The sequence below is a fragment of the Triticum urartu genome, chromosome 7A, assembly GCF_056163025.1.
Source record: "Triticum urartu cultivar PI428250 chromosome 7A, HENAU_Tu73, whole genome shotgun sequence".
Taxonomy (NCBI): Eukaryota; Viridiplantae; Streptophyta; class Magnoliopsida; order Poales; family Poaceae; genus Triticum; species Triticum urartu.
In genome coordinates, this window is record NC_141879.1 from 202,841,313 (window position 1) to 202,859,603 (window position 18,291).

The 18,291-nt window shown below is 46.3% G+C and overlaps 1 protein-coding gene across 1 annotated transcript; it reads right to left on the minus strand.

Annotated features, from left to right (window-relative positions):
* Positions 1–458: 458 nt before the first annotated feature.
* LOC147959005 (uncharacterized) lies at positions 459–5,961 on the minus strand. The gene is made up of 2 exons (XM_087536606.1): positions 5,292–5,961; positions 459–4,558 (listed from the first exon to the last, which is right to left on the minus strand). Exon 2 carries the CDS (start codon positions 4,462–4,464, stop codon positions 808–810), a length of 3,657 nt encoding a protein of 1,218 aa, XP_087392732.1. The 5' UTR covers positions 4,465–4,558; positions 5,292–5,961; the 3' UTR covers positions 459–807.
* Between the last annotated feature and the right edge of the window lie 12,330 nt (positions 5,962–18,291).

The following is an 18,291-nucleotide window of genomic DNA, read 5'->3' on the forward strand; positions in this document are numbered from 1 at the left end:
ACATTGGGAAACATTTCATCATATAAGACAGCTTCAGTACACTCTAAATAAACAAGGGTTACTTCATAATGTTACAAGGAACTGCAAAGCCTTGGTGCGCCAGTATGTACTACTACTCCTTTATTACACTAATAATATCAGAGAAGCGAAAAAAAACTGGCTGACAGCTACTCCCTCTGTCCCATAATATAAGAGTGTTTTTCACACTACATTAATGTAGAAAACGCTCTTATATTATGGGACGGAGGGAGTACAAAATAAGCGTGTTAGTCAAACTTGTTTTAGATGAGAATATGGGATCGCCCCACAAATGGATGCACATAAAACAGCTCAAGGTGATGTTAGAAGAACATAAAGTGCAAGAATACTAAACAAGCCAGAAAGCCTAATGTGGTACCAACTTCCGTAGCGGAATAAAGCTCAAAATTCTCGGAGCAATTTCATTGGCAAATAGCGAGTATAAAAAAGATGCAGAATAGTATGCAACCAATCTCGAAAACAAAAATTTAGTGCGCAACAAAAGAATAATGAAGATAATCCTCATTGCCTGCTTGTAGCTCCATCACACGACGGTGTACCCGATATGCAGCTTTAGGCTCGAGCTCAAATTTCAAGTATGCTAAAATAATTTCCAAGAACATACAACAGACAGCAACACCGGTGTTCAAGTCCAATCTGAACATGAAGAAAAACGCTGATACGAGACACACAAATTGTTCGCAGATGATACAGAAATATAGATTCCTAGATGAATAGGGTTCTTGTAAAAAGGGAGCATCAAACTTCAGGTCATGCCGATGTGTTTTCTCATGAAACAGGTTCAGGACGTCTCAGGGAGTTAATCCCACTTCCCTCTCTTGGCTTCCAATATTTTGCAATTGCACTTGTCACAATAATTAGGAGCAGCAGGATTACTACAACACAGCCAACTAGTGCATAGACATACACTGAAGTCCTCAATTTGCGGCAGCTCCCCGCAGCAAAAGCTGTCATGAGAGCCAACATATCCAGTATCATGATCAAGTGCAATACCCCAATTGGCACAGCCTTCTTCCTGATCGATTTACTCAGCAGCAGTATGATCACGACAATGGATGCCATGAATGCGAAAGAATTGAACCAGAAGAAGATCTTGAACCGTCGGTGATTAATATCACGAAGGACGGGATTGCCTGATACATGGCCCTTATCATCAGACCAAAATCCACCAGGTGGGTTCAGACCAGCTTGGTAAGCGATCGATGCTGCTAAAATTGCAAGAAGCATCAGATACTTGTGTCTCTTTCTCACCTTTTCTTCTTCGACAACTGAAGCTTCTGGCCTCACCTCAACTGAAGCTTCTGACCTCACGTCAACTGAAGCTTCTAGACTCACAGGAGTGTTTACTTGTTCACCCTCTGCATGGAAGAGAAGATCATGTAGAAATCCTAGACACTTAGCCAATGGTTTTCCTAGTGTATCATGCATCGAAGACAGCAGAACTTGAATCAGAAGGGAGACTAGAACTCCCATAGCAATGGTGCTCAGATATATGGACTGTTTAATATTTCTGCAACTTCCTGCAACATACGCAATGAGGAGGCCAAGCAAGCCCGCCACCAAACACACTCGCAGTGCATATGACTTGATTCCATACTCACAGGATTCCTTATTCACAAGTAATATTGTGACGACCACAGACGACACAAATGAAACTGAATTTGAGTAGTAGAACACATCATAGCGTTTTGGATGGGTATCCTGAAGGATTGGATTGCCCGGAGTTCCCGTGGCTTTCTGGTCATCAGACCAGACACCTCCTGGAGGGTTCATGCCAGCTTGGTATGTGACAGTCACAGCCAAAATAGCAATGGTCAATAGCAGATTACGCCGCCTTCCCAACTCCTTCTCACTAGTATCACCCCCAGTATGGTTGTGGCCAAATTGACACAGCACTGAGCAAAAATGACTAACTGAGTGCTCTAACATCTCCGCCACCTGCCTTCTCCATTCTGGAGGAATTATATGTATTGCTATCAAGACATGAATGAGAACATAAGCAAGTACACTACATACGAGCACTGATATGAAAACAGTCTTGTTTGCCTCCCTGCAGTTCCCTAGAGCAAAAGCTCCGGTTAGGGAAAGTAGGACCACTATCATCGTTATTGGCAATGCACGCCATTTGGTAACCTTGTCGCTCGCCATCTTGTTCAAGAGCAAAGTGATCATGACAATGGATGCCACAAAGGCGATTGCATTGAGATAGAAGAATGCAATGAACCGGCGATGGTGGGTATCCTCAAGGATGCGATCAGCAGCTGAATGATTATCTGTACTTCTTGACCAAAATCCACCTGGTGGATTCAGGCCTGATTGGTATGCCAGAGATACTGCAAGAATGGCAAGAAGCAGCATACATGTGCGGGTCTTCTTCAGATGCTTCTCAGTTCGAATGTCATCAGCATTTTGATTGGGTACTTGATTGCTGTCAGTATGTACATTCTCAGAATGTATAGGATGGTCATCACTGCCAAGAATCTCAGCACTAGGGTTATTATCTCCAACCAGATTGTTTTGTTCAGCACGGTCCGCATTGCGAGTGGTTTCCACAGGTGCAGAAAGCACTTCATCCACTATGCCATGACTAGTGTCTCCGTTACTCTGCCCGACTGACATGTTTTGCTCAACTGAAAGAGCAGTTATGTCGGGATCATCAGGTGAAGATTGCTTCCCCATACTTGCAACTTTCCGGTTAGCTGACATACCGCACATGCTATTTTCAGTTTGCTGGTGGCTTAGTAATGGGTCATACTCTTGCTCGGTGCTAGATTTAGCTGCCTCCATATTTGCATCTTGCTTGCCTTCTGTAGACCCGTACTCCATGTTAGACACGACACCCATGCCATGTTCTGATCGTTGACAGTTCCCAGCAGGATGTGGTGAGCTGGACACATCCTCATCCATTTCTGCAACATGCTGGAATGGAGACTGGCACTCTGTGTTGGACGCAACATCCTGGATATTTGCTGATTGCTGGCTGTTCGCTGATAGATGTTGTGAGTTATTCACAACCTCTTCATCATCTGAAATATGATTTCTTTCTTCTGCAGGTGCATGCTCCTCATAGGAGACATCCTCTCTGATATTTGGAAGTTCCTCTGCAGTCTGGTGTTGTGGTTCAGCAGTATTATCTTCTGCAGGTGCATCAGTTGAGTGGACTGAAGATTGATGATTGCTTGCGTAAGAATTGTCCTGCTCTGCATTGCTCGATTTGTGGCCACGAAAGCTCAATGAAAGTGCACGGCCCAATTTTCTCACACACCACAGGCTGCTTGATTTGACATTTTTTAGCCAATTTGCTACAGGCCTGGTAACAAAGAATCCAGCTAAAATTGCAAAGGAGATCCAAACTATGACGATGATAAACACCACATAGAATGATGTTGCTACCTCTCTACAACATCCTGCAGCATATGCAACAATTAGGCACAATAGGTCCACTACCACACATACAATCATTGCTTTGGTCCTTATTCCATGTCCACTCAATTTTGGGCTCAGAAGTAGTATGATTATGACCAAAGATGTCACGAAGGAAGTTGAATTGGAAGTGATAAATATATTGTAACGACGAAGGTAGTTACTCCGGAGAACAGAAGTAGCCGGATGATGATTGTAAACAGGAAGGGCCAAATGCAGCTTATTAGAACCATGGTCATTTTCAGCCCAAAAGCCGCCCGGTGGATTCAATCCTGCTTGGTATGTGATAGTAGCAGCAAAAGTTACAAGCATCAAAATGAACTTGCGAGCCTCCTCAATGTTCTCTAAAGGGATGCTCACTTGCCTCACAAGGAAACCCTGTTTGATTAGAACTGTATTTATCATGTTCTGCAGATTCCGTCTCAATTTTCTTGGAATAAACCTTGTGGATACTAGGGTATGGATCCCAACATATATGATAACAGCAAGGACTAGAACCCAGATGTAAATGGATGATTTGAGTGCCCTGAAACTTCCGGCAGCATAAGCCCCCTGCAGGCTGAATAGGTCTAATATCATGGTTAATTGCATTGAGTGGAGCCACATCCTCTTCCTTGTCACACTCTTACTGAGAAGCAAGATGATTAAGACAAGAGATGCAGCGAAGGCTGCTGCATTGCAGTAAAAGAACACCTCATATCGTTCAGAAAAGCCATCATGCATGACAGGGTCACCAGCATGATGATCATCCTTGTTTAGTGTCCACGATCCCCCTGGTGGTGTTAATCCAGCATTGTATGTCACACCAACTGCTAGGACTCCAAGAAGTACCAAATATTTACGATGTCTCCACAATAGCTCAAAATCATCATTGTTGCTGGAGCTGGATACATGGCTAGAGGGTGACAAATTTCTGCTGGACACGACATTGATGGGATCTTGCCTCGTGGTGTTAATGTTCATCAGACCAATGGTGACCACGAACTGCCCGTTGTCTGCCATGTGGTTGCTCTCTGACTGAAATTGCAAGTCTCAGGTTGCTCTCTATGCCTCCATCTGGAGCATCAGGTAAGAGTTTCTTGGATGGAGAAGATATCTGAAGGATTCAAGGATAATTCAAGGATGGTTATGAACAAGAAAAAACAAAGAATGTTGCTAGAAAGACGGACTTGGTGAAGTCTATCCCAAACGAAAACAACACAAAAGAGAGCGCATCAAAGGCTAACTTGCCTGTTAGACCCCACAATATGAATTATTTTTTCAAACAGTAACCAGCATACAAATTATCAGCTCATGTTCATAGACTTCTCCAGAAAAAAGGTAGTTAATGTTGTACTAAGTTGGCCCCAACCAACTATCAGACTCCACACAGGGTTGGTGTTAAAAGACGAAAGCATATTGTCAGTTTATTAAAATCTTAAAAAGGATCAATCCCATTGTATATACTGTAACTAGATGAATTTCCTGTGTGATTCTAGATATTACAATACAGATGATCATGTTTGACCATAGAGTTCTATTAGTTATACAATTTGAATGTTTATGATTGGAAATTAGTTGTGTTTCTCCTTCAACAATAACATCATATACATGATTGAACTTTACCGTTATAATCTGACCCCACCAAAATAAGTGATCTAGATCTTTCCCTTTGTTTTTCTTCCAACTGCTATTGCCACAGAACACACATAAGACAAGTAGTAATACTTGTTGGTGGAGACACTAACAGATTCTACAGGGTAACAAGTAAAATTAATTGCATTCAATGGTAGGTTACACACAACAAAGCCTAACAGCCAAACACACGAATAGAAAGTAAAAGATTATACCTGGCATGGAAAGCATTGCAATGCTCACAGCCAAATGGGAAGGGTGCCCTCGTTAGCCATATACGGTTGCAAGTGAGCTTGTATCCAGAGCGATAACCAAAATAGCGGTCCAGATATTTCCCTTTGTTTTCTCTGAATACCTAGATCTGATTGCTATCACCAGAAAACACACACATATAAATAAGTGTATGTTCGTCGAAGAACTAGCAGCTGCTTGGTTTTTTTAGATGCCATATTATATTTGGTAACTAGTAAGACTAACTGCAAGTAGAGAGGTTCAACAGGCGATGGAAATAATCAGTGGCGGCCCTAAGATCGTACTGTTGGGGGGGGGGGGGGGGGGGTGAACAACATAACTTTAACACAATCCGTTCAAAATTTGTGAAAAATACAGTAGAAATTGTAATTTAATCTTTTTTTAGAACAAAGATGCCAGGGGCATCCGGCTTTAAATTAATAAAGCCCTCAACATAGGCAGCGTAGCACAACCACATAACCCACACTTTGCAACAGACCAAAAGCGAAAAAGTCCAGGAGAGCAAACTAAACCGGAGACGGAAATAAGTACGATACAGGGCGCGACCGGCCTAGCGAAACGAGCACGCAGGCTCGGCTGAAAGTAGAACCAAAAGGGGCTGCCCATCCCTATGAGCCAGCAGACGACACGGACGACGGGGCGCGGGACTCGGCGTAGACAAAGCGGAGGCGGTTAATCGCATGACGATGAAGATCAGAGTCATGTTGCCTTCCCAGCGGTGTCCATTGCTGCAAGAACACGATGCATTTGAAGATAACGTCAGCAGGGTGCGAGGGAAAAACACCCTCAATGGTAAGTTTGTTACGAATATGTCAGATAGCCCATAACATGGCCGCCGCACACGTCCACATGACCCGTCGCGACGAGCCATGAAGCGAAGACAAGGAAGACACCAGCGCGGCACGGGAGCGGGGGTCCCAATCCACCCCCGTGGCGTCGCGAACCGCACTCCAAGCGAAACGCGACAGAGGGCACCGGAAGAAGGCGTGATCCGCATCTTCCGGCACCCCACACAAAGCGCAAGGGCCAGAGGCGGGGCCATTGCGCTTGGCAAGGTTGATCGAGGTAGGAAGGCGGTCTTGGCAAAGTTGCCATAAAAAGACTTTGATCTTTAGAGGGATTTTAGCCTTCCATAGCCCCATGGCAGCCGAAGGAACCTGGCCGCGGGTAAGCTCTCTGTATAAGGACTTGACAGAAAATTTGCCAGAGCAAGAAAGCCTCCAAGAGACCGTGTCCGCGGAGTCAGACAGGGGAACATCCGCAATCAGCGCCCGAAGGCGATCCCACTCCGCCATCTCCGGCCCCGTTAGTTCTCTCCGAAAATTGATGTAGGGTGGAGATGAGCTAAGGGCCGAAGCAACCAATTGGTTGGGCTCAACAGCAATGGAGTAGAGTTGGCGAAATTCGGACCAAAGGGGTTGTTGGCCAATCCAAAGGTCAAGCCAAAACCGCGTGGAGCGTCCGTTGTTAACCCCGAACTTCGCACCCCTAGCGAAGAAGGGTTTAAGGGCTTGAATGGAGTTCCAGAAGGGGGACCCACGAGGGGCCGCCTCAAAGAAACTCCCATTCGGGAAGTATTTCGCACGGAGAAGGTCGATCCAGAGGCCAGTCTCACCCTGAGACATCTTCCAGATCCATTTGCACATGAGTGCAATGTTCATCAGCTTGGAGTTGATGATCCCAAGGCCCCCTGGGCTTTAGGTCTGCAAACGGCCTGCCATTTAACCATATGGTATTTCCGTTTAGGACCCGCTCCTTCCCAAAAGAAGCGGGACCGCGGGGTATCCAACTTAATTTGTACCCCGTCCGCTAGCATGAACAAACCCATGGCAAACATAGGTAAGGATGAGAGGCTGGAGTTGGTTAAGATAAGTCTAGCCCTTGAAGACATAAATCTCCCTCTCCATGGACACACCCTATCCGCTACCTTGGAGGTGAGAGGTTCCCAATCAGCGATCGAGCACTTCTTCGCCGCGATCGGGAGGCCGAGGTATGTGAACGGAAATTGGCCAAGTTTGCAATTGAGCAAGTTGGCAACCCGCTGGCTCTCAGCCATGTCCATCCCTATGGACATTACTTCACATTTGTGAAAGTTGATTTTTAGCCCCGACATGAGTTCGAAACACAGCAGAATGGCTTTGACCATTGCAATACTGTGAGTGTCGGGCTCGAAAAGGAGGAGTGTGTCGTCCGCGTATTGCAGGTGAGACACCCCCCCCCCCCCGGGATCAGGTTGCCCACCACTCCCCTGATGTGGTCAGCCATTCGGGCTTTGTCTAGCATGGCGCCCAAGGCATCGGCCACAAAATTAAACAGCAACGGCGAGGCTGGGTCCCCTTGCCGCAGCCCACGCTTGTTGCGAAAGAAGTTCCCTACTTCTCCGTTCACCGCAATCGCCGTTTGGCCTCCCGAGACCAATTGCATCATACGGTGAACCCAAACCGACGAGAATCCCCGGTCCAGGAGAACCTGTCGGAGAAACTCCCAGTTCACGCGGTCGTAAGCCTTTTCGAAGTCCAGTTTCAGTAGGATCGCGGGCTGACGAGCGCGTTTAAGGGAGTGCACAATCTCATTTAAGGCCAGCGACCCTTCCAAGATGTTGCGCCCCCGAATAAAGGCCGATTGGTTCCTACTAATAATACGGTAAGCTACCGGAGTCAGGCGGGTCGAGCAAGCTTTCGCACAAATTTTAAACGGGACATTAATCAACGCAATAGGACGTAAGAGCCTAATATGATCTGCGCCCGGAACTTTGGGGATCAGAGAGAGAACCCCAAAGTTTAGGCGAGAGATATCTGCCGTTCCCCGCATAAAACCATTGCAAACGTCAAAAATAGGCCCTTTGAGCACTTGCCAGAACCGTTTGAACATCGCCACCGGCCACCCATCCGGCCCGGGAGCGGTGTCCGATTTCATGCCCAGCGTCGCCTTGTCAATCTCTTCCGGGGTGAAGGCCAGACCCAGGCCCTCATTTTCCGCATCCGTGACCCGCAACGCAGGGTCCCACACGTCCGCCCTAATCCGGGCACGGGATTCCTCCCTGGAACCCATGAGATGGATGTAAAAATCGTAAATGTGCCGTACGATATCCTGTTGCCGCAAAATGAGCCCCTGCTCAGATTGCAAGCGCATGATTGCACATTTGCGACGGCGGCCATTTGCATAGGCGTGAAAATACTTGGTATTCGCGTCACCCTTGAGCGTCCACTTGATTCCTCCACGTCTACGCCAGTACTCCTCCTCAGCCCGGAGGAGGGACCCATTCTTGCTCCGAGAAGGTCTGCACGTCCGCCACAGCGTCCATCTGAGCAAGATCTGCAATCAAACGCGAGCGAAGCAACTTATCGTCGCGCCCCTGGTTAGCCCCCCACCCTTTAAGGGCCGCACGCAGGCCCGCGCCTACAGCAATCCAGAACTCCATCGGCCCGCGTACGCGCCCGATCCGGGCGACGCAATTCTCCCAATTCGATAGGAAGATTTGCTCAAAGTCCGGAGACTCTAACCACGCGGTTTCAAAGAAGAAACGAGGACTGCGTTTTAGCCTTTCCTCCCCCGAGGAGAGAATGAGGGGGACGTGGTCCGACCCTATCCTCGTTTCGGCGTGCAAGGAGCAAAGAGGAAACAGCGCCTCCCACTTCGGGGACATAAAAACCCTGTCCAAAACCGACCGCACCGGTGTAAGTTGTTTGTTGGTCCAGGTATAGCGTGCCCCCACGCGAGCCACTTCCCTAAGGGCCATAGCTGCAATTGCACTATTAAACATGGACACCCTTGTCCAATTAATAATACCATTGTTTTTATCCGCTCCCGAACGGATTAAGTTGAAATCCCCTCCCACAAGCAGAGGAAGGTTTCGCGTGCCCAAAGACGCAACCTTTGCCTGGAGTTCTCCCAAGAACTCGAGCGAGCGCGAGTGATCGGCCGGGCCGTAAACCACAATCACCTCCCACTCGCGGAGAGTTGCACGGTGGCGCACGTGGGCCGACAGAAAGAAGCGGCCAGCATCCCATGCCACCACCTCCAGGCAAACTAGGTTGATGCCTAGCAACATGCCTCCCGAGTGGCCGACCGCCGGCACCCAATGCCAAACAAAACGCTCCAGCGGGTCAACAGTTAGCAGGTCCCGATGATTGAAATCGGTCTTAATAATATATAATCTCGAATACATCGTCTCGAATAATGTATCATCTCGAATACATCGTATCGAATAATATATAATCTCGAATACATCGTCTCGAATATTATATATCGAATACATCGTCTCGAATATTATATATCGAATACATCACTAGCTAGCTAGCTAATAAAGATCGAATACTATAGAATAATCTAGGCCACCGCGGTTCCTGAGGCGCGGGCGGTGGACACCCAAAGAGAAGGAACCATCACAGGATCATAGCTCGGGTCATCTCCACAAAGAACCTGCCAGGTATTGGAGAACCTGACGTCCATAGCAGCCATGTAGCGACGGACGTGCTCGTCCTCCTCCCTGACACGGCGACGCACCACCTCCGGCGTGGCCGGCTCCCTCCGCACCGAAAGTGGCCCACACGAACGCCACCAAAGGAGCTCAGGGTCGACGACGGGACCTGGGGCCGGGTTCCTCACCAAGCGGCGAGCCCCTGAAGGTAGCACCTCTCAGTGCCAGCCCGACGGAGCCCAGTCCCGGACATGGGTCCTCTGAAGCAGGACGTCATAGCGAACGAGTCGACGGCGAGGATGCGGGCTGGGCATCGTCGAGAGCAAATACTATATGCCGCAAAAGTAACATTTTTTTAAATGATTGGATTGTGATTTCTTATATGCAAATTCTAAATTTCTATAACTAAAATTATAAAAAACTAAAAAAACATCGATCATCGTCTAACAATTTGAAATTAATCTAATTCATCTAGCTAAAACTAACATTTCTAAAATTTCTAACATTTCTATATAACTGATAACATTTCTAACATTTCTATATAACTAACATTTCTATAACATTAATATATCTAGAACTAAAAGTATCTAATTAATTAATTCATCTATAGCTAAAACAGAAAAATTGTGTAGTGTGTGTGTGGTGTATGTGCGCGTATGTGCACTTACGGCGCCGGCGGTGCAGCGGCTTCGATTGGAGGGAGGAGAGGGGGGAGAGGGTCTCACAGCGCGGGCGAGGTCGAGGCGATGGCGACGGCGAGGTCCAGGAGACGGCGAGGCGAGGTCCAAGGTGACGGCAATGGCGAGGAGACGGCGACGGGCCGGTGCGGCGATGGGGGCGGCGACAGGGACGGGCCGGCGACGGGGCGGCGCGGAGTCGACAGTGACGATGCGATGGGGACGGGAGCGGCGCGAAGTCGACGGGGAGGCGTGACGGGGGCGGCGATGTCGACGGCAACGGGGTCGAAGAAGCAGAGGAGAAGAAACTGAAATTTTGGTAAGTGTTGTGTATATAGGGATGATCTTTAGTACTGGTTGGAGCCACCAACCGGTACTCAAGGTCAAATTTGGCCAGGCCAAGCGGCGGGAACGGCACACCTTTAGTACCGGGTGGTGGCTCCAACCGGTACTAAAGACACCCCCCCTTTAGTACCGGTTCGAGCCACGACCCAGTACTAAAGGTCGTGCGCTGCCAGGTGAGGGGCTCAGAAGTTTAGTCCTACCTTGCTAGCCGAGGGACGCCCGCACCTGCTTATGAGCACCGCAGCCGCTGCTGTCTCGAGCTCCTCTCTAAAGCAGGCCTTCTAGGGCTACCTTTGCTGTGATGCCCTGTTGGGCCTATTGGGCTAGCGGGCCTGCATCCCGGCCCAACTAGAGGTTGGGTTTCTAGTCGTATGCAGGCCGCTGTGGCCCAGTAGGCAGGCGCTTTTATTTAGTTTTTTCTTCTTTTTTTCTTTTCTGCTTTATTTATTTTCTTTTAATCATTTTTGAGTTGTTTTTTTCGCTGTATTTAGAGTTTCTTTGTGAATATTAGTTTGTTTTATGATTATATTCAATTTGGTAATACTTAGGTTATTTAAAAATGAAATGCCTTTGTAACAGATGAGTTTTCGTCTGAAACCATGATACTTCGAAAGAGATTGTCCATTTTGTACACGAAGTGCATCCAGTTTTTGCCGTAACCCTCTCTACTTTTTTGCACATGCTATGTGGGTGCCATGCCAACTTTGAACCTTTTCAGAGTTCATTTGACGTGTTTTTCAATTTGAGGGTCATTTAGCTGAAAAAATCAGTAAATGCATGAAAGAATTTGTTTGCACATAAAATTTCTTCGCGTTTTAAATGCCAAAACACATAAGTACCCTAACTATTACAAAGATTCCCTCTGGTTTGTTCGAAGCGGGACTTTCCAGATATATAAGTCCGTAAACTCACTACAGAAGAAAGTGATGACAGTGGAGCCGATCACATCCCAGAGTGGGGTCTTTGGGTGTGAAACTTTTTCCTCGCGTGTGTCCCTTTGCGCCGTAACCATGGACAATCTTCATCATTTAACTGGATGCTCGGGTCAATATTCACTGTGAATGGAGCAATTTCATCAAACTTTTCATAATCTTATGACATGTCTGTCTTGTCATCCACTCCCACGATGTTTCTTTTCCCTGAAAGAACTATGTGGCGCTTTGGCTCATCGTATGATGCATTCGCTTCCTTATCTTTTCTTTTTCTCGGCTTGGTAGACATGTCCTTCACATAGAAAACCTGCGCCACATCATTGGCTAGGACGAATGGTTCATCTGCATACGCAAGATTGTTGAGATCCACTATTGTCATTCCGTACTGCGGGTCTTCCGTTACCCCGCCTCGTGTCATATTGACCCATTTGCACCGAAAAAAGGGACCTTCAAACCACATCCATATTCAAGTTCCCATATGTCCTCTATGTAACCATAATATGTTTCCTTTCCCGTCTTGGTTGCTGCATCAAAGCGGACACCACTGTTTTGGTTGGTGCTCTTCTTATCTTGGGCGATCGTGTAAAATGTATTCCCATTTATCTCGTACCCTTTGAAAGTCATTATATTCAAAGATGGTAACTGGGACAGCAAGTACATGTCATCTTCAATAGCGGCGTCATGCATGGCACATGTCTGCACCAACCGGCGAAAGTCCTCGTTTGTTCATGTGTAATCCAGTCGTCAGACTACTCCAGGTGTTTGGAGCATAGAAAATTCTTGTGTTCCTCCATATACGGAGCCACCAAGGTGGAATTCTGTAGAACTGTGTAGTGTGCTTGAGTGAGAGAATGCCCGTCCATACATATTATTTGATCCCCTCCTAGCGTGCCATTTCCATCCAGTCTGTCCTTATGTCACGATTCAGGAACACCAATCGGCTTAAGGTCAGGAATAAAATCAATACAAAACTCAAGACCTCCTCATTTTCATGGCCCTTCGAGATGCTTCCTTCTGGCCTAGCACGGTTATGAACATATTTCTTTAAGACTCCCATGAATCTCTCAAAGGGGAACATATTGTGTAGAAATACAGGACCCAAAATGTTAATCTCTTCGCATAGGTGAACTAGGACGTGCGTCATGATGTTGAAGAAGGATGGTGGGAACACCAACTCGAAACTGACAAGACATTGCACCAAATCATTCTCTAACCTTGGTATGATTTCTGGATCGATTACCTTCTGAGAGATTGCATTGAGGAATGGACATAGCTTCACAATGGCTAATCGAACATTTTCCGGTAGAAGCCCCCTCAATGTAACCGGAAGCAGTTGTGTCATAATCACGTGGCAGTCATGAGACTTTAGGTTCTGAAACTTCTTCTCTGCCATATTTATTATTCCCTTTATATTCGACGAGAAGCCAAACGGTACCTTCATACTGAGCAGGCATTCAAATAATATTTCATTCTCTTCTTTGGTAAGAGCGTAGCTGGCATGACCCTGATGTATGCCGTCTTTTCCGTGCATAAGTTGCTGGTCCTCCCGTGCCTCCGGTGTATCTTATGTCTTCCCATACACACCCAAGAAGCCAAGCAGGGTCACGCAAAGATTCTTCATCACGTGCATCACGTTGATTGCGGAGCGGACCTCTAGATCTTTCCAATAGGACAGGTCCCAAAATATAGATTTCTTCTTCCACATGGGTGCGCTTCCATCAGCGTCATTCGGAACAAGTTGTCCGCCAAGATCCTTTCCAAAGATTACCTTCAAATTATTGACCATATCATGTACATCAACACTAGTACGGTGGCGCGGCTTCGTACGATGATCCGCCTCACCTTTGAAATGCTTGCCTTTCTTTCTTACGGGATGCCTGCTCAGAAGAAATCGATGATGTCCCAGGTACACATTCTTCCTACAATTATCCAAATATATACTGTTGGTATCATCCAAACAGTGCATGCATGCGCGGTATCCCTTGTTTGTCTGTCCTGAAAGGTTACTAAGAGCAGGACAATCATTGATGGTCATGGAAAGCAATGCCTTTAGGTCAAATTCTTCTTGTCTGTGCTCATCCCACGCACGTACACCTGTTCCATTCCACAGCTGTAAGAGTTCTTCAACTAATGGCCTTAGGTACACATCAATGTTGTTGCCGGGTTGCTTAGGTCCTTGGATGAGCATTGTCATCATAATGAACTTCCGCTTCGTGCACAACCAAGGAGGAAGGTTATACAAAAATAGTCACAAGACAGGTGTTATGGTTGCTGCTCTGCTCCCCAAAAGGATTAATGCCATCTGCGCTTAGGCCAAACCATATATTCCTTGCGTCACCTGCAAACTCCTTCTTGTACTTTCTCTCTATTTTTCTCCACTGCGACCCGTCAGCGGGTACTCTCAACTTTCCGTCTTTCCTATGGTCTTCTCTGTGCCATCGCATCGCCTTGGCATGCTCTTTGTTTAGGAACAAACGTTTCAACCGTGGTATTATAGGAGCATACCACATCACCTTGGCAGGAATCTTCTTCCTGGGGTGCTCACCCTCGACATCACCAGGGTCATCGCGGCTGATCTTATAGCGCAATGCACCGCATACCGGGCACGCGTTCAAATCCGCGTACTTACCGCCGTAGAGGATGCAGTCATTAGGGCATGAATGTATCTTCTGCACCTCTAACCCTAGAGGGCAGACAGCCTTCTTTGCTTCGTACGTACTCTCAGGCAATTTGTTGTCCTTTGGAAGCATCATCTTTAACTTTACTAGCAACTTTCCAAATGCCTTGTCAGATACACTATTCTCTGCCTTCCATTGCAGTAATTCCAGTGTGGTGCCCAGCTTTTTATTGTCAGTTTCACAATTCAGGTACAACAATTTCTTGTGATCCTCTAACATGCGCTGCAACTTCTTCTTCTCCTTTGCACTTGCGTGGTTTCTCTCTGCATCGGCAATGGCCCGACCTAGATCATTAGTTGGCTCATCTGATGCCTCTTGTTCAGCTTCTTCCTGCATTGCCGGCTCAGCTTCTTCCCCATTATTGTATCATCGTATTCGGGGAACCCATGGCCAGGATAGCTATCGTCGTCCTCTTCTTCATTTTCTTCCATCATAACCCCTCTTTCTCCGTGCTTGGTCCAAACAATATAGTGGGGCATGAAACCGGACTCAAAGAGGTGGACGTGAATGGTTCTTGAGTTAGAGTAATTGTGATCATTCTTACAGCCAGCACATGGACAAGGCATAAAACCATCCGCTCGCTTGTTTGCCTGAGCTGCAATCAGAAAAGTATGCACGCCCTCAACGAACTGGGGAGAGCATCGGTCATCGTACATCCATTGCCGGCTCATCTTCATTACACAACACCGAATAGACCAAATTAATACAATTTCATACAATACTTATTCTCATAAAGCAAACATATAAATAACTCTCTAGCTAAAGAATTTAAATGCAACAACAAATGCGATCAAGATCGCAACTAAGGTAACAATTGATCCAACAACATAATGATACCAAGCCTCACTATCAATGGCATATTTTCTAATCTTTCTAATCTTCAAGCGCATTTTCTCCATCTTGATCTTGTGATCATCGACGACATCGGCAACATGAAACTCCAATTCCATCTTCTTCCCCTCAATTCTTTTCAATTTTTCTTTCAAATACTAGTTTTCTCTTTCAACTAAATGTAACCTCTCGACAATAGGGTCGGTTGGAATTTCCGGTTCACATACCTCCTAGATAAAAATATCTATGTCAACTTGATGGGCATAATTTGTCATAAATACGAAATGCAACAAAATAGTTATATAAGAAAATATACGACATCCGAATCATAACCCGGGCGAGGGCCGGCGGGGACGGATATCAAAACCATGGCACTATGAATAACAAACAACGTACGGGTAAGATAATTATACAAGTAACTATATAATTTGCTTTATGAGATAGCCAAATCTGATTATTTAATGTCCGTCATCAATTCTCCATTAGTGAGATCAAGTAATTAAAAAGCTTACATAATATTGCGGTGTAAAATATAGTAACAACTTCAAACACTGCGTATGTAGGGATTTTTTTTGCAGATTGTATGTAGGGATTTTTAACTGAGTATATACTCATTAGATTTTTTTTGTACATATATATATATCCCAATACTCTACAGCTACATACCCAGTCGTGGAATATATGAAGGTATTATACCCAAATAATATGTAGGTATTATACCTTATTGTTTTTTGAAGTACATAGTCAAAAAATAAAATGTGTATGCGAAATTGAAATATATGCGTACATACCCCAATATTTTTCTACAACTATATACCTATTCTCTACAATTACATACCCCAATAATACATAGGTATTATACCTAATTCTTTTTGCATATTTCGCTACATACCCCCGTGTGAAATATATGGGTGCATACTTTAATAATATGTGGTATTATACCCAATTATTTTTTGAACTACATAGTCATAATTAAGTGGTTATGATACCCAACTGTTTTATGTATATATGTCCACGTGAATGTGTGGGCGGCATACATTTTTTTGTATATACTCGCAAATACATGATCTGTCTTCTATTTGAAAAGGTATGAGAGAAAAAAACAATAAAAGGAAATGATTCATGGTGTTTCATAGATGGAATGTCTTGCATGCAAATAGATTAGGAAAGGAAATAAAAGTTGTACTAACGGGTTGGACCCGATCAAGGTGCCCAGGCACCTAGGTGTCCCATATAATTTACCTATATATATATCACACAAACATGATTTTTTATATAAAAAAGATAAGAACAAGAGGCTCACCCCACAAGGTGGTGCCGGCGACAGGACGGTGCGGACGATCGACGACGGTTAGGACGGAGACGGGAGGCACTAAGTAAACCACACCTACATATGCAAACTAAGAGTTATTTTGAGCTCAAATTGCATATAAATCAAATAAACTACCACATATAATTCCTCCCAAATTACTAAAACCCACAAATTAATGACTATATAAAGCATTGCAAAAGCTAATCTAGCAATGAGAGATGAAAGGACAAAGTTGCTTACCTTTGTGATCACTTGAATGGCTGGGGGCCTTCAAATCTTGACAAAATTTGGGCAAAATGTGTGATGACTCGAGGAGAAGAGGGGAAGAACGGAGAGGAGAGGGGAAAGGAGAAAAACAGAGCGAGCTCAGGTGGACGAAGGGTTTATATAGGACGACCTTTAGTACCGGTTCATGCCACGAACTGGTACTAAAGGTGCTGGAGGGGCCCAGTCTGACAACATCCTGCCACCACTCTCTTTAGCACTGGTTCGTGGCATGAACCGGTGCTAAAGGTTCACAACAAACCGGTACTAATGAGAGCGGCCCGCCTAGCCGTTGGAACTGGCACTAATGGTCACATTAGTGCCGGCTCAAATACAAACCGGGACTAATGAGCTGAACATTAGGCCCTTTTTCTACTAGTGTCATCATCACTGTCGCCACACCATCGTGCTGACGAAACTCTCCCTCGGCCTCAACTGGATCAAGAGTTCGAGGGACATCATCGAGCTAAATGTGTGCTGAACGCGGAGGTGCCGTATGTTCGGTGCTTGGATCGGTTGGATCGCGAAGACGTTCGACTACATCAACCGCGTTATTAAACGCTTCTGCTTTCGATCTACGAGAGTACGTGGACGCACTCTCCCCGCTCGTTGCTATGCTTCTCCTAGATAGATCTATCGTGATCGTAGGAAATTTTTTGAAATACTACATTCCCCAACATTTCCTTCTCCTCCTCCCTCTCCTTTCCCCTTTCCCCTTCCGGTAAAAGGAAAGGGAGGGCCGAATTGGACAAGGAGCGCAAGTGGGACTCCTCCCACTTGGGGCGCCCCTTGGCCGGCCTACTCCCCTCTCCTTTCTTTATACGGGGGCAGGGGCGCATCTAACACACGTCAATTGTTCCAAGCCGTGTGCGGCGCCCTCCTCCACCGTTTACTCCTCCGGTCATATTGTCATAGTGCTTAGGCAAAGCCCTACGCGGATCACTTCACCATCACCGTCGTCACGCCGTCGTGCTGACGAAACTCTCCCACGAAACTTTGCTGGATCAAGAGTTCGAGGGACGTCATCGAGCTGAATGTGTGCAGAACTCGGAGGTGTCATACATTCGGTACTTGATCGGTTGAATCGAGAAGACGTTTGACTACATCAACTGCGTTAAACTAACGCTTCCGCTTTTGGTCTACAAGGGTACGTGGACACACTCTCCCCCTCTCATTGCTATGCATCTCCTAGATAGATCTTGCGTGATCGTAGGAATTTTTTTGAAATTACATGCTACGATCCCCAACACCGTGGTCGGTCTTCCTCCTCCCCGGGGACGGCCTCCCGCCGTAGCGCTCAGCTCGACGCTGCCCGCCGGGCGGTAGCCCGGCTCTGCCCATCCCTGAGTGGGCAGAGCTACGGGCCGCTGCCCGGAATCTGGAGCCAGGTACCCCTGCCGTTCCCCCCTCTGCTGCTACTTGCTCGTTTTCTGCGCTCGAGTCGGTTCCTCTTGGGCACCTTGGGAAGGTTGCGACATACTCCATGATCATCTTCAGGGGGAGG

What these genes read in the sequence shown, in the direction of transcription:
- LOC147959005 (XM_087536606.1), bottom strand. Translation starts at nt 4,464, where the DNA reads ATGGCAGACAACGGGCAGTTCGTGGTCACCATTGGTCTGATGAACATT.